General features: G+C 56.2%; 6 protein-coding genes across 6 annotated transcripts; 2 read left to right on the top strand and 4 right to left on the bottom strand.

The window, feature by feature from the left end:
- Window positions 1–128: 128 nt before the first annotated feature.
- JDV02_008837 (uncharacterized protein) lies at window positions 129–1,004 on the bottom strand (the record flags this gene model as incomplete). The annotated part of the gene is made up of 1 exon (XM_047990469.1): window positions 129–1,004. One exon carries the CDS (start codon window positions 1,002–1,004, stop codon window positions 129–131), a length of 876 nt encoding a protein of 291 aa, XP_047846476.1.
- Window positions 1,005–2,175: 1,171 nt separating this feature from the next.
- On the bottom strand, window positions 2,176–2,835 carry JDV02_008836 (uncharacterized protein; the record flags this gene model as incomplete). Its single annotated transcript, XM_047990468.1, has 2 exons — window positions 2,176–2,632; window positions 2,681–2,835. The coding sequence occupies 2 exons, from the start codon at window positions 2,833–2,835 to the stop codon at window positions 2,176–2,178; spliced, it is 612 nt and encodes a 203-aa protein (XP_047846475.1).
- Window positions 2,836–3,465: 630 nt separating this feature from the next.
- On the bottom strand, window positions 3,466–5,299 carry JDV02_008835 (uncharacterized protein; the record flags this gene model as incomplete). The annotated part of the gene is made up of 6 exons (XM_047990467.1): window positions 3,466–3,648; window positions 3,725–3,974; window positions 4,025–4,192; window positions 4,241–4,383; window positions 4,434–4,901; window positions 4,955–5,299. The coding sequence occupies 6 exons, from the start codon at window positions 5,297–5,299 to the stop codon at window positions 3,466–3,468; spliced, it is 1,557 nt and encodes a 518-aa protein (XP_047846474.1).
- A 949-nt stretch (window positions 5,300–6,248) lies between these two features.
- JDV02_008834 (uncharacterized protein) lies at window positions 6,249–6,911 on the top strand (the record flags this gene model as incomplete). The annotated part of the gene is made up of 1 exon (XM_047990466.1): window positions 6,249–6,911. One exon carries the CDS (start codon window positions 6,249–6,251, stop codon window positions 6,909–6,911), a length of 663 nt encoding a protein of 220 aa, XP_047846473.1.
- Window positions 6,912–8,655: 1,744 nt separating this feature from the next.
- Window positions 8,656–10,783, top strand: JDV02_008833 (Methionyl aminopeptidase). The gene is made up of 6 exons (XM_047990465.1): window positions 8,656–8,788; window positions 8,859–9,661; window positions 9,720–9,983; window positions 10,039–10,203; window positions 10,257–10,343; window positions 10,393–10,783. The coding sequence occupies exons 1-6, from the start codon at window positions 8,740–8,742 to the stop codon at window positions 10,447–10,449; spliced, it is 1,425 nt and encodes a 474-aa protein (XP_047846472.1). The 5' UTR covers window positions 8,656–8,739; the 3' UTR covers window positions 10,450–10,783.
- Window positions 10,784–10,917: 134 nt separating this feature from the next.
- JDV02_008832 (uncharacterized protein) lies at window positions 10,918–13,612 on the bottom strand (the record flags this gene model as incomplete). The annotated part of the gene is made up of 7 exons (XM_047990464.1): window positions 10,918–11,860; window positions 11,914–12,032; window positions 12,085–12,135; window positions 12,202–12,291; window positions 12,345–12,545; window positions 12,607–13,351; window positions 13,458–13,612. The coding sequence occupies 7 exons, from the start codon at window positions 13,610–13,612 to the stop codon at window positions 10,918–10,920; spliced, it is 2,304 nt and encodes a 767-aa protein (XP_047846471.1).
- Window positions 13,613–13,790: the final 178 nt, after the last annotated feature.

Genomic DNA, 13,790 nt, shown 5'->3' with positions numbered 1-13,790 from the left:
TATGCTGTACAACAGGCTTGAGCTCCGGCCGTGACCTATGCTGAGTGTGTTGCATAAGATTCGAAGCGTCACGGGCGAATTTGTTTTACATGCAACGAGCTTACCGCTACCAGACCCATGCCTTGAAGTTACTCAAATAGGTAGGAAGACAAACGCTCTCTCGCTTTGGCATCGTCCCACTGAACCAGAATCCGTGTTTTCGACTCCTCCATCTTCATTTGAACCAGAGACTCCATCGCTGCTTGCTCCTCTTCGATCAAGAGGTGCACCCTCGTCTTCCACAGCTCGTCTGTGGGGACATCTTCTGCCCGCTTGCCAAAGAATCTCTGATCCAGATACTTCCAATAGATGGTGTCAAAGGCCCAGCTCTTTCTCGCAGCGTAGTTCAACCAGAAACGACCCGACGCCCAGCTGTCTCGCATATATCTTGAGAGCAATAGGGCGCCAGTAGGAAATTCTTGCTCGGTCTCTTCCACGGCCGACAGCCACGTCTGCAGCCGTCTTTCGTATGTGCTCGCCCAGTCGTCAATGCCTTCATCCCACATCTCTGGCACATCAAGCAGCAGCCACCACGGCGGGTCAAGCGTAAATTGTGTTGGCCCAACGTATGCGAACTCCCAGTCGATAGCCCCAAGGACTTGGTCTTTCTCGTCAACCAGAATGTTGGCTGGTCGAAAGTCATCCGACCATAGGCGGAACGAGCCAGAACCATTTGGAGCCGGCAGCGTACCCCTAGCCTGCTTGCAGTGGTCTGACCAGTCGTCTTCAGCAAACCCAAAGGTCGACAGCCGGCCTTGCTTAGCCAGCCTGCGGAATAGTTGGCGAGCGACGTACTTGGTCCTGCCGTCGTCCTCCGACGATACGATATCGTTGTGCTGGAACAGTAGAGTTGCCATTTGCATGTCAGCCAATACCGTGTACCACTCGTCGGCTGTCTGGTATGTGGTGCCCGGCGATGGAAATATTGACTTTGGAATGTTGGACAGCTGAACCATGTTGTTCATGTTCAAGGTCATAGGCCGTTGCACTACTTCGAAACATCCGGGGCTTGTTTCGGCGAGACTTCCGATACGTGGAAACTCAAGCTGCGCGAGATGAAGTATGCACCGTGCCATATTAGCGTAGTGGCACTTGAGCTTGCTCTCGGAGATGTCGTGCCGTAAGATGGGAGTGTCGTCGGGATCATCTCTGGGGGCTTCCAGGGCCTGGCCCATGACCCGTCGCGATCCGAGGTCTTGAATGATCATATATGGGCCAATCCCAGGGTCAATACCATGATTAAAGACCTTCGGGATCGGGACTTGGGTACGTTGACTGATGCATACAGCTGTTGCGGCTTCCACGATCGTCTTCTCCTCCGGAAATACGGCCTGGTTAGGGCACGGCAAGCGAACGAGAATATCGGCGGAAGAGCCTTCGATGCGTATGGGATATAGGACGTTGAAGCCGCCGATGATCAACGGAGTGACTAAGGTTGCGGGTTTCGTGAAAACAGACTCCGCGAATGATTTAATCTTTCGGCATGTTGCGGATGATCGAACATGCTTTATCGCCTCCGCCCAGAGCTCGTCGCTGCGGTCCCACGCAAGATTGTCAGAGTCTTGTCGAGCGGCCATGAGTGAGGGAAGAGCATCACAGAGCGGAATTTGCAAGGCCTACGCCCTCGACAACGTTGAATAGGGGAACAGGATAACAGGGTGGGTAAGTGAGAGGCGATGGTCACATGCAGGCGGTGTTGATCGGAGGCGGGCTGGCTTGGGGGCGGTCGCAGATGCAACGGCGGGGCTGGAAAGGACCGTGCCGTGCAGATAGCCCTAGAACGTATCTCCAATGCGCTGCGGAAGTGAAAACCACGGACACAGACCCGTGATCGCATCCATAGAGTCGCGGGGACCGCCTTTGACTGAGCGACATCAGTCGCAACGTCCCCAAATTGAAGCAACCAAAGCAATTGTTGCACTTCAAGGACCGCCGAGTCTCCAGTATTACAATTGGGTTACGATTGAATCAGGCTGACATCATTACGCCTCTTCGCGACAACCCAGCACATGCAACGACTGCCCGGCTGAAGCAGCTGATGGCGCCCCGATCAGACTTGAGACGGCGTTGCCTGACACGCACAAGTTGCAAACCGCTTTCATTTGCCGATCGTCTCACTAGGCTTCATGACAGTGCTCACTGCTGCAACCATTGCCTGTGACTGTCCATCAACACGTCAACAGACTCAGGCATGTCCGCCCCCGGCAGATCTTGGTCAACACTGAAGCCGTTTTGCGATAACAGCCAACCCAAGCCCTTGTAGCTCGCTCTGCCGCCGCCTACATCGAACGCTTCCGTAGAGGTACCCGGAAAAGCCGGGCGAATCGTGTCCCTTTCATAAAGGGCCTCCAAGGTAAGCATCTTCCATTCGCCATCGACCCGTTCTAATCGTGAGACGAAGCGAGCGTAGGAAGTGCAATCATAGTCCACCCCGTGGTGGCGAAATCTTGCCATAATGGACCCTGTAGATTCTGAAACGGCCTTGTCCCCGTTTACATGGATTTCAATCGGACAGATGGTGTGGCAGCTATGTGTGCCTTGCGCGGCCATCTTTTGGGACCCCGCAACGAATCCGTCGATGTTGCCATTGAACCTAAACGACGTCAGTCCCTCTGTCATTCTATTATACATGACGACTTACCACGTGATTTTGATGCTCGTGCGCGAAGGGTCCGGATGAAAGCTGTCACGAAGCTTCTGCCATTGTGCCGTATCTCTATAGTATCTTTCTCGAGTGAGAAGGCTGCTAATCTCCCACTCGGTAACGAACTTTTCTGTTGCAGACTTCTGCGCCATTGCTCTTCACCGCAATCAGTCCAAGTAGATGGTATAGCCTTGGATGAGCTCGTACGTACGGATATATACAGCCAGGTACCCAAGTGGACCACTTCCAGTTGCTGAGAGGTGTCTTCGGATATCTAGACTGTGGGCGTGAGGCGAGCTGATTGCGCCAACACTGCACCGTAAACCCCGGACAAACACAGGGCGGTTTCATCCGGGTGGGGACTATAAAGTTTTCGAAGTTGGGGAGAGACTGCATCCTCCATATTTTATGTTCCGTGGGCTACATCCCCGGTGGTGACTATGCATCCAAGATCCCGCCGCCACCCGGGCGGGGCCTTCCAACGACGCTCGGGCGTTGAGGCTTGACGGCGCATTCAACATTGATGCCAACATTCGGCTCAAGCGTCCGGTTGGAGAGACGCCCCCAAGGCAGGTTCTGACAGTATCAGGTCTCTTCTCCTGGTCGCGCCACCAGAGTACAAAAAGCATATTTGACATTCAATGATGTTACTCCAACGTTTCGCGGCCTAGCAACTCACACGTAGCGATCCGTATGCGGCGCGTGGTGAGAAGGGACGCTATCAAATCAGTTGATGCGCCACTGTATCTCGTGTGTGGGTGGCATGGCTATTACATGTCTCGTCATCTCCTTCTGAGCCGGTAGATGAGACCCTGCTGCCTAGCAAACCAGAATGTTTCCACCTTCCATGTCTTTTCAGGGGACGCCCACTGCAGATCAAACTTTCTCAACATTTGTGGAACGAGTTTGCCCATCTCCATGATGGAAATGTTCTTGCCGATGCACGTTCGCGACCCGTATCCGAACTAGCCAGAGATCAGCACCCCAGATGTTCGCCATGCCGTGCGAGCTGTCATATAGGAGATATTCTGCGCAACGTACCGTCAGGAGGTGGCGATCCATGTGTTTAATGCGCTCCTCTTCTGAAGTCAGCCACCTGTCAGGATTAAACTCTGCCGCATCGTCCCCAAACACAGATTTGTCGTGATGGATGACCGCTGGGTTGATCCCAACAATGGTGCCGGGCTCCAAGTGCAGTCCACAAATGTCTACGCCGCCGGCGGGCACGGCTCGCTCCAGCGGAAACGAGACCCCGGGGTTGCAGCGCATCGCCTCCTTCATCGCTGCCTGGCTGCTCCATGTCAGTGACCACTGAAGGAAGTCGTGAGTGTCGCAACTTACAGGTAGGGAAGCTGAAGACACTCTGCGTAGGTGACATGTTCTGACAGCAGTCCGTCTCGGTCGGCGTCATCCACCTCCTGCTGGGCTCTCTGGTAGCATTTGGGGTTCATCGCAAGGTAGTAGAAGATTGCGCGGAGGGATATCGCAGTGGTGTCGCTTCCAGCGAGCCTTGTCGAGGTCAGTGCTGAAGTCGACGCGCCAGAGCTTGGAACCTACAAGTTGTTCGCCAGGTGATTCACAATCTCAACGTCAGGCATCACGTCGCCTTTAGCATTTGTCTGCCTCAACCACCCGAGAAAGTCCGGTCGATCCTTGTCCGGCGGGTTCTGATCGTATTCCTCGATGCACTCCTCCGTAAACTATACAACGTCAGATGCGGTGGAACCGTGTCGGCAGTACACAAGCTCACCTTGACAACCATCCTCAGGGGATCAAGTACTTTGACGACCGGTTGCCAGGCTATGAACTTGGCAAACCACTTGTTTCCCATCAGCCACGGGTGTATCGACGGGACCTGTCCAATAAGCGCCGCCAGTTCGAGCGCCTTGCCGATAACTTCAATCATGTTGTGCACATCACGTCGTTGCTCCATGAATCCAAGCCGCCTGTGGAACGTAATCGCCGCAATGACGTCGAATGCGTACCACTGGAGCCAGACACCCAGGTCTATGTCTTGGCCCTGCAGGTCCTCCATGGCCTGCATGAAGATGTCGGTGCAGTCGTCTGCAAAGGGCTCCATGGCCTTGATGGACGACATGGAAAACTTTTGGGCGACGGGACGGCGCAGCGCTTGATGTTGAGCTGGGTCCCGGACCGAGAACATGCTCGGCATGGTCTTGTCCTTGTACCACATGTCAAACACGGAGTAGAAGCCGGTCTGACGAGGTTGTCAACGCCCAGTTCAGGTTTACGCCGCCCATTCCCACTCACTTTGTAAAACTTGGTGCCAATCGCGTACAAGGTCCAAATTGCCTTGGGGTCCGATACTGAAACCACGTTCGGGGCCGTGCGGACCACCGTGCCGTATTTTCTGTGCAGCATCCTGTAGAAGTCGTGGGCGCCTCCGTCCCTGAGCATCCACGGCCGATACAGACCGGTCCATCGCGCCGCGGGTGGCCCGGGAAGGGACTTGAGGTCATGGCGAAACACGAGTCGAACGTGTTGAACGAATAGCCCGACTACCGAGATGGCCAGGCCCCAAATAATGAGACTTGACGCCGCGTCGACCACCGACGACATGGAGTCGTGGCCTTTGGGGACTCCGTATGCAGCCATTGTGAGTGCGCCAAGATATACAATGACCGGCTACTATTTCGCCGTCTGTTTCTCATTCTTTTCTTATGGCATTTGTCTATTTTTATTCTCATTTCTTTGGGCCAGCACGATTCTCCTTCTCCAAGCACGACTATTGCAAGCCCAATACGGATATCAATCTTCCCCACATTCTTCAACGCCCCGCCGCCCCGTGGGGAAGACCATGGGGATCGCGGCATCGTGCACAGATCCAGGTCCCACTGACGAGGGCAGCATGGCTCGCAGGGACGGGCTCAAGCATCTACCCCACGAGGTTACAGCCCGGTTCACAAACATCTTCCGCAAACCGGGCATGGAAGCTCGTGACGAACAGGCCTGACATGCGCTCGCCATCTAATCCGGCATCTCACGACTGGCTCTCGTTCTCGCTCACTACAAACTACCAATGACCGAAAATATGATTTGTCTTTGATATGTGCGGAACGCGACATCGCTGGAAAGGCACATGCAATGCGATGCGAGGGCCGGGTTTGCCACTGGGATAACTCTCACGCTTTCAAGTACGGATTACCCCTGCGCCAAGCCAACTCTTCGGTCCTAACCTACTTCATGCCGGATTTCCGCCCAAAATCAGTTTCTGATGCCCTAGATGCACCACTGCAAAAGCCATAGGCCACCCTTTAGAGCCAGCATCACGCACCAACTGCATTCAGCCACCCACTCACGGCCGCGCTAACTGTATGGAACATTGCCGGTGTCAGTACACTGCATCGAGTGGGAGCGGGTTTGGAGGCGTCAGCCTCAGCTGCCGTACAGAAAGATGCAAGCACAATCGCCTGCCTTACCACGGATGACGCGTCAATGTCCCGATCACGATACAATACTCCATTCGCAATCTCAATCACGTCCCGTGTCACTACGTGATTCCCACCTTATGCTCCGGGCCGTATGACAGCTTATTGACTTGACCATGCGTGCCAGCAAGGGTCCGGGGCTCGCCCTGATGAACAGTCTCCCGCTTGCCAGCACTCTGACGTCAGCTGCTGGGATCGCTGCCAGCGTGCAAGCCCCGACTCCGGATCCCGCTGCCATTGCAGCTCCTGTCGAGCGGCGGCGCGTCAACTCTTCCTGTATCAGCTCTGTCGTCTCTGAACTGGCTCCTCCGACGAGCGGTCTCGGCTCTGACTTCCTCAGCTGGGTACGCAGTACGTCCGGCGACGCCTCGACGCCAGGCTGCATAATCACGGCGCCTGCAAGCGTCTCCTCTGATTACTCGAGATACCACTCCGAGTTTCAGGCCTATCTCTCCACCATCGCGTCCAAAGCTGGCGACATCCGCACCGATTGTGGTTTTGACGACTTGTCCCTCACCTTCTCACAGTTCTGCACCACAAGCCTCACTGTGCTCTTTACGAGCGGCACAGAGGAGACGAGGACAACGTATCTGAGCTCTGTCAACATTCCTCACGAGACAATCGCCATCGGTCAAAGTGTAGCGAACGGGACAATGACTATAGAGAATCCCACGACCGCTCCAAAGCCCACAGGAACAAGCGCGAGCGGCTCGAAGGAGTACCCTAAAACGGCGCTGTTACTTGCCTTGGCCTTTGGGGTCGTGTGGAGCATTACATGAAAGAGAAATCATGAGATGGCATTTCACGATGCAGTACGCCTGGGTGGAACAACGGGCTTCGACGCTGGTGATGAAGCTCAGGCATGTCAAGTATGACGCGTTGCGAAGATAACCACAAGACATCGCGCTTGACAATACCCGTCTCCAGTTATTGTCTGCCTGCTGACGGTGTCGCCTCAGGTCAGATATGCAAGCCCTTACCTTTGTGCCAATGTCTCAACCAGACTAGACTCGTGAGAAGTGTGAAGCAAGGGGTCAGTGTGTCCATGTACGACAAGGGAAACACAAGATTCGCCGAATAGGAAAAGTGATTTTCTCCCTCGGAACGGTCATGGATCGGGGTCTGCCCTCACGACATGGAAATACAGAAGCTCGACAAGAGTAGTTGATTGCTCTCTTACTTGTTCCGATGACACCACGCATCCATGGGTCCCCTCCCATGCCTGACAACCATTTTCGCACTGGATCGCCAAATTTCGATTCTCCGTGCGGCCGTCACTCCCCTGCGCACATCGAACATGAAGTGCACGGCCGGTCAGATGCCAGCAGATGCCCGTACCAAGGGCCGCGGGTTGTTTTGAAGTTATGAGCAAATTGCAATCATATCATCATCACGATAGATGCAGTCATTGCCAGTGGTCGTGCACTATTCGAAGTGTCAATATTGTTTGCGTGACATACGGAGGTATTTTCATACCGGCGTTGTGGGACCGCAGGTCTGCTCTCGCCTCTTCCCGTTTATAACCGTCGTGCACTCGCCCTCTTTTACCCTACAACGCTGTCATGGCCCATAGTATAAGCCTTTGAATCTTCGGCGGTTCACTTGTCATCAATGTCAAAGGTTCGATGTATGGAACGTACACCTGTATAGCCAACACCCAGAACCGTCGTCATGACGGAACAGGTCCAGATAGCGAAGATGAGTGCCTTGTTCATGGTGGGAGCCAGTCCAGTGTTGTAGGTGAAGGTTCAATACGTGCGAATTTTGCAGCTGCAATGTCGAGTGCTGGTGTGTATTCAATAAGGTCCAAGTGGAGGGGGGGATACGACTTGGTCAAATATATACGCTCAACCTCTTATTGTAGTGATTGAGGGCTCCAAATCGGACCTTGTACATCACTCACGTTGGGACCGGACTCTGCCGGTGGTTCGGGCTGCAAAGACGGTCGTCCTGTGTCCCTTTCTCGCCCTTTAGTCAGAAAGTGCACAGTGAAACGCGGCCCATGTTTCGATTCGATACGTGAGGCGCACATCTTGCCTTCTCTGACAAGGCAAAATGATGACCTGATTTTCCACGGGACGCTCATATTCAAAACGCCTGGTGCGCGCTTCCCGCGACGGGTATGGGCGGTAGTTTAGTTAACCAAGCACATGCAGAAACTCCGAGGCCATGGTATCCATTACGAAATGGATGACTGTGATAGTGATGCCCTTACGTCCTATCGCTCTGGAGCCATATACTGGCACGAGCATTCGGGGAAATCGCCCCCAGCGCAAGGACGACAGTCATCTGATACTAAAGACGCTTGAATAATGAGTAGACGATGAAATCAATGATTTGATAGAGGCATCAATGTGTGCGCCCTGTGCATGGGGTCATGTGGCAGGATCAATGCAAGAAAATGGCCTCACCGAGATGACCCGCGCCTGACCTCAATTTTGCGTGACATCTGATTGAGCGGCCAGTAAGTGATGAGCGATTGAGCCGAGCTGGTCGCAGGCTAGTGTGGGGGCGCAGCACCGCCAAAGGTGGAACGACGTCGGACAGGGCCGTCCGGAGAAATCATCCCCTTCAAAACCTCTGCCGCCATCCTCGAGTCATGCAACGATGGGCTCCAAAACTCCAGACGATGAGCGACACATGTATCAGGACCGCGGTATGCCAGATAGAGTCTCCTTTGTCGCGTTCTGAATCCCGCCGCAGGTCCCGGAGCTGACGTCACTCAGACGATCCGTTCACCGCCTCATCCAGCGGCACTGGCGGCGAGCAACGAGGCGCCCACCTCGCGAGAGATGGCGATGGCTGTATGGCGGGCGACGGTGGAACAAACGACGACGATGACGACGACGACGACGATGCCGCCCGCGTCGATGCCGCCCTGACTGTGACCAACAGTGCTGGCTCCGCTGACGCGAGCAAGAAAAAGAAGCGCAAGCGACCCAAGAAGAAGAAGAGCAAGGCATCCGCTACGAAGCAGTCGTCGCCGCCCAGAGTCCCGCTCGCTGACCTGTTCCCTTCCGGCAAATATCCCGAGGGCGAGCGTCTGAGCTACGGCTCCGCGTTCGAAACCACCACCAGGGCCAGGGCCCTTGGAGTGCGTCGCGGCGGCTATCGGCCTCTGGAAGACGACGCGGTTCTAGACGACTACCGCAAAGCTGCCGAGGTCCATCGTCAGGTGCGACGATGGGTCCAGCAAACCGTGGAGCCCGGCCAGACACTCACAGCCATCGCCACGGGGATCGAGGACGGTGTCCGGGCACTCTTGGGCAACCCCGGACTCGAGCCCGGCCAGAGTCTCAAGGCGGGATTGGGATTCCCAACAGGACTTGCCTTGAACAACTGTGTCGCGCACTACACGCCGAATCCTGGCCAAAAGGAAGTGGTTTTGCAGCAGCAGGACGTGATGAAGGTCGACTTTGGCGTCCACGTCAATGGCTGGATCGTGGACAGCGCATTCACCATGTCCTTTGACCCGACGTACGACGACCTCCTCGCCGCCGTCCGGGATGCTACCAACACTGGCATCAAGGTGAGCAAGGCCTGCTGCTGAGTAACGCTTGACGAATCGAGCTGACGGCCCGCTGTAGAACGCTGGGGTTGACGTTCGCATCAGCGACGTCAGTGCAGCCATCCAGGAAGCCATGGAGAGCTACGAGGTCGAGATTCGCGGCAAGGTGTTTCCCGTCAAGCCCGTGCGAGATCTCTGTGGCCACGACATCAAACGGTACCGCATCCATGGCGAAAAGACTATTCCGTTTGTCAAGAACTCGAATCAAACCAAAATGGAAGAGGGAGAGGTGTTTGCCATTGAGACATTCGGGAGCACAGGACGCGGCGTCACCAGGAACGGCGTGAGTCCCCGCGAGCCCTTCCCGGGAGGTGCTATTCTGACCGCCTGCTCAACAGGATGGCATCTATGGCTATGGCCTGAGTCATGATGCCCCGGCGCATGTAGCTCTCCCCCTCAGTTCTGCCAACCGTCTGTACAAGACCATCAAGGAGAACTTTGGCACCATCGTGTTCTGCCGCCGATACCTCGATCGGCTCGGCTGCGACCGCTATCTGGCAGGCGTAAGTCGTCCTGACATAGCCACGGAGGTGCCTTATCTCTAACATTGTGTCAGCTCAACTGCCTAGTGTCCAACGGGATACTGGATGCCCATCAGCCGCTGATGGATGTTGCTGGATCATACTCTGCCCAGTTTGAGCATGTATGGAACCTTGCCCTCCTTCCCTATAGCGTCATTCTGATGTTTGCAGACCATTCTACTACGGGAGTCACACAAAGAGGTCATTAGTCGAGGTGACGACTACTGAGTGCGCGCGACGTCCCACCGCAAGACTACTGCAGGCGTCGATCGCCGGCCCCCAGCTGCGATGGGGGGGGCAATGTTACGACAGACGTGGTTTCAACACCGCAGTATGCGGGATGGGACTTGACATGAGGGCGAGGAAAGATGGTCTCAACACCAGGGAAGCCAGTATGGTAATGGCCTCGCGGTCGGAGCGCAGGTTCAACACACTGATGCCGGCCTCGAGGTCGACGGGGCAGGTCGCAACACCAAGCCCAACTCTTTACTTCACAGACGGATCACACTACATATGTCGATCCCATTCTATACAGCTTTTGCCGCGCAACAATGCACACGATTTTGTCTTGACACCACCACAAGGCTGTAAAGATGCATGCGACGCCCACGCTATCGTGAACATGACCCCTTATACCGTCCATGCTGACCTCGTTGCGCCGGTGCTCCTATGCTGCGATGCTGCGATGCCCGATACTCAAAACAGCGCGTCCTCCGCCTCCTCAAACAGCGACAGCAGCGTCGAGGCCAAGCTATGCGCCATCTTCCAGTGATTCATACGCTGAAGAAGGTCAATCACCCTAAACAGCGGGCTGGCGACGGGCCTCCCGTCCCTGGGCTCCATCTCGTGCGCAACCGTCTTTTCGCTGACTCCGAGGCTCTGCAGCTCCGGCATGTCGAAGCCCAGCTCGGCCTCGGCCCCCTCCCGCGGCGGATCGCCAAAGTGCGTGTAGCAGAACCAGGCCATGCCACAACGATACAAGCACATGGGGGCGAATATCGGGGATTCCGTACCGATGGGCAGCTCCTCAAAGTGCCTGCGCACGAGCGTGGCGTGGGCGATGCATCGTTTCGCGGACGCAGACCGCGCCCATGCCCGGGCGTCTTGCGCGTGTCGCTGGGCCGCCGGCCTTCCCTCCCGTCCGCAGGCGCACTCCAGCACGTCCATGTCCATGTGCAGGAGCATGAACATGGAGTGCCACAGCATCATCAGGCTCGAGGCCCGGCGGTCAAACGTATCCGTGTGCCGATACTTGTCGCACCATCCGACCAGCAAGTCTTCGTACTTGGTGCACGTCCGGGCCCAGGACGCGGCCGTTCTTCGACTCTCGCACGCGAGCGATCCGATGACTTCGAGCATGACACTGAGCTCGAACCCGCTACTGCTATCGGGGAACGTGAAGAGCGTGCCTGCGTCCGGCGACCAGCAATTAGAAAAGGTAGCCTGCGGTTCGTGGTCTGGGGGGTCATGCGGAAGCGTCTCTCTCATCATGACCAGCCGCCAAGCAGAGGCGCTTCTGGCATCAAAGGCTTCCTCCGACGATATATGGTCCAGCTTGTCCAGTGAGTACCGCATCAGACGGTCATGATGGAAGAGCCCGCTGATTTCAGCATCGTGAAGCAGGATTGCGAGCACAATCCTTGCATGCTTGTTGTCAGCTGCCAAGGCTCTCACCCGGGTGGTCGTACGCACCGTCGCTTGATCTCGCATCGGATCCATTCCTTCCACGCCGCCTCCAGCTCTCGCCCTTTCAGTTGAGAAACGTCGACACTCCATTCCTCGGGGTCGAAGAGCCGGAGCTTTCGCGCCCACTGCTCATATCAGCCAGCTGCACGGGAATCAGCATTAGAGGCATCCGCTTACGGCAACGAGACAGCCGTGAAACATTTCGACCTGCGTCAGGTCCTTTGGTCTCTAACCTCATGGTCAGTGGCGGCGTACGGGCGGGGAAGGGGGGAGAGGGGTTATGGACAAACGTACGCCCACAAGCAGCCCAAATGTCTGGCCGATAGCTGACGCCTGGAGTGCCAGGAGGTTCGAGTATGCCGAGCTCGCCACACAAGTGTCCCACTGCGACAAGGTCAGGCGCGGCTGCGGCGATGTTGGGCTCGGTCCCGACGTACCGAAGTAAGAATAGATTTGTGTAGCCTCTCAAACATGCTGATGCCGCGAGACATGGCACGCGAAGAGCCGAGAAAGAGACTTCCGATGGAGCAAATCGAGAGAACGAGCAGCCCATTGTGCTTCTGCGGCCGAAATGTGGGTGCGTGCACGATGGGGAAGACTGGGTGGAAGTTTGCAAAGTACGCCTGGATGCACAGGTTCTGCACCGCGCCATTGTCAGAAACCGCGCCAGTTCGTGAGTGATGCACAGCAAGTACTCACTAGAAACGTTGTGGATGGTAACGACCCTGACTGCAAGCGCGGCTGGAGCCGTTCCGTCAAGTCCCTGTGGCATATCTCATCGACGCTGCGTCTGTCGTCCGTGGCATCCGGCGTAATGTATCCCGATGACAGTCCTCCTGAGAATGTATGCCACCTCCGTTGGATCACAGTCTTAGGCAGGCTCGCCAAGCGCGGCGTGTACGAGGTGGGCGGCGCCGGCGACTTGGGGTTGCTCATCGTCGGGACGCTCGCCTCCTGAGGCAAAGCGAGGGGCTGCGGCTCAGACGACGGCGCGGTAAACAAGGACGGGTCAAGCAGGGCAATGTCAAACTCGTTCCCAGCAAAATAGCTTGACCACTGCGCCGTCAGGTCTTCTGTGAACGGCGTGAGCCCGCTGAACCGGGGGTCGGCGCCGTCATCCAGTGGGCTCATGTCTGTGGTCGCAGTCCCCTGCGCGGAGAAGATTTGGTCGTCCGACACCGCGCTGGTGCTGGGTTGCCCGTCCACAGTGAACGGACACGTGTTGCTCGGCGTGGCGATTCCATCCATGTGCTGCTGAGGGAACGATGTCTGATGGGGGGAGGCAAAGGCCGCCATGATGGAGGCTGCCTCTGCGGCGGCAACATCGCCGCGCGGGCTTTGGCTCGATGAAGATGCCGCGCCATGCCCTACGACGCCTGACGGAGGCCATGCGTCTCCAGTCACGTAGGCGTCATGAGATTTTGAGTGTCTCAGGAGCGTGTCCCTGCCGGAAGGAGACGGGTCAGTTTCGTGTCACGACAGCAGCTCAAAGCGGTGCCATCAACTCTGCCTCAATGCGGTGGAGGCGGGCGGGCAGGTCCATAACATACTGTCTCGTGTACACCTTTTTGCATACTTTGCATTGGTACGGCTTCTCCTTGGTATGCGAGCGGATGTGTCGAGCGAGATGCTCTGCCTTGTTGAAGGCGCGGGAACAGATCTTGCAGATGCGCTCGTCCCGCGTCGTCTTGCGGCGTCTCTGCATGTTCGTGCAAGAGAGTAACGCCGGCCGTTCATGTGGAGATTGGCCCGCGACTGTACACGCTGCTACATGTTCAAGGGACGACCCAGCTGCCTCAAGATGCAGCTATGATCCATTTGCAAGATGTTGAGGGCGAGGCTTCCCCGCATCGCGTGTCAATTGTGGGATCTATATCCAGCAG

Source organism: Purpureocillium takamizusanense, chromosome 9 (genome assembly GCF_022605165.1).
Source record: "Purpureocillium takamizusanense chromosome 9, complete sequence".
Lineage (NCBI taxonomy): Eukaryota > Fungi > Ascomycota > Sordariomycetes > Hypocreales > Ophiocordycipitaceae > Purpureocillium > Purpureocillium takamizusanense.
Note: the sequence above shows the minus strand (reverse complement) of the source record. Positions and strands in the feature narration are given on the sequence as shown.

Coding starts and splice junctions, on each gene's coding strand:
- JDV02_008833 (XM_047990465.1), top strand. CDS start 8,740: ATGGGCTCCAAAACTCCAGACGATGAGCGACACATGTATCAGGACCGC. Junction 9,984..10,038: donor GCGGCGTCACCAGGAACGGC/GTGAGTCCCCGC, acceptor CCTGCTCAACAG/GATGGCATCTATGGCTATGG. Junction 10,204..10,256: donor GCGACCGCTATCTGGCAGGC/GTAAGTCGTCCT, acceptor ACATTGTGTCAG/CTCAACTGCCTAGTGTCCAA.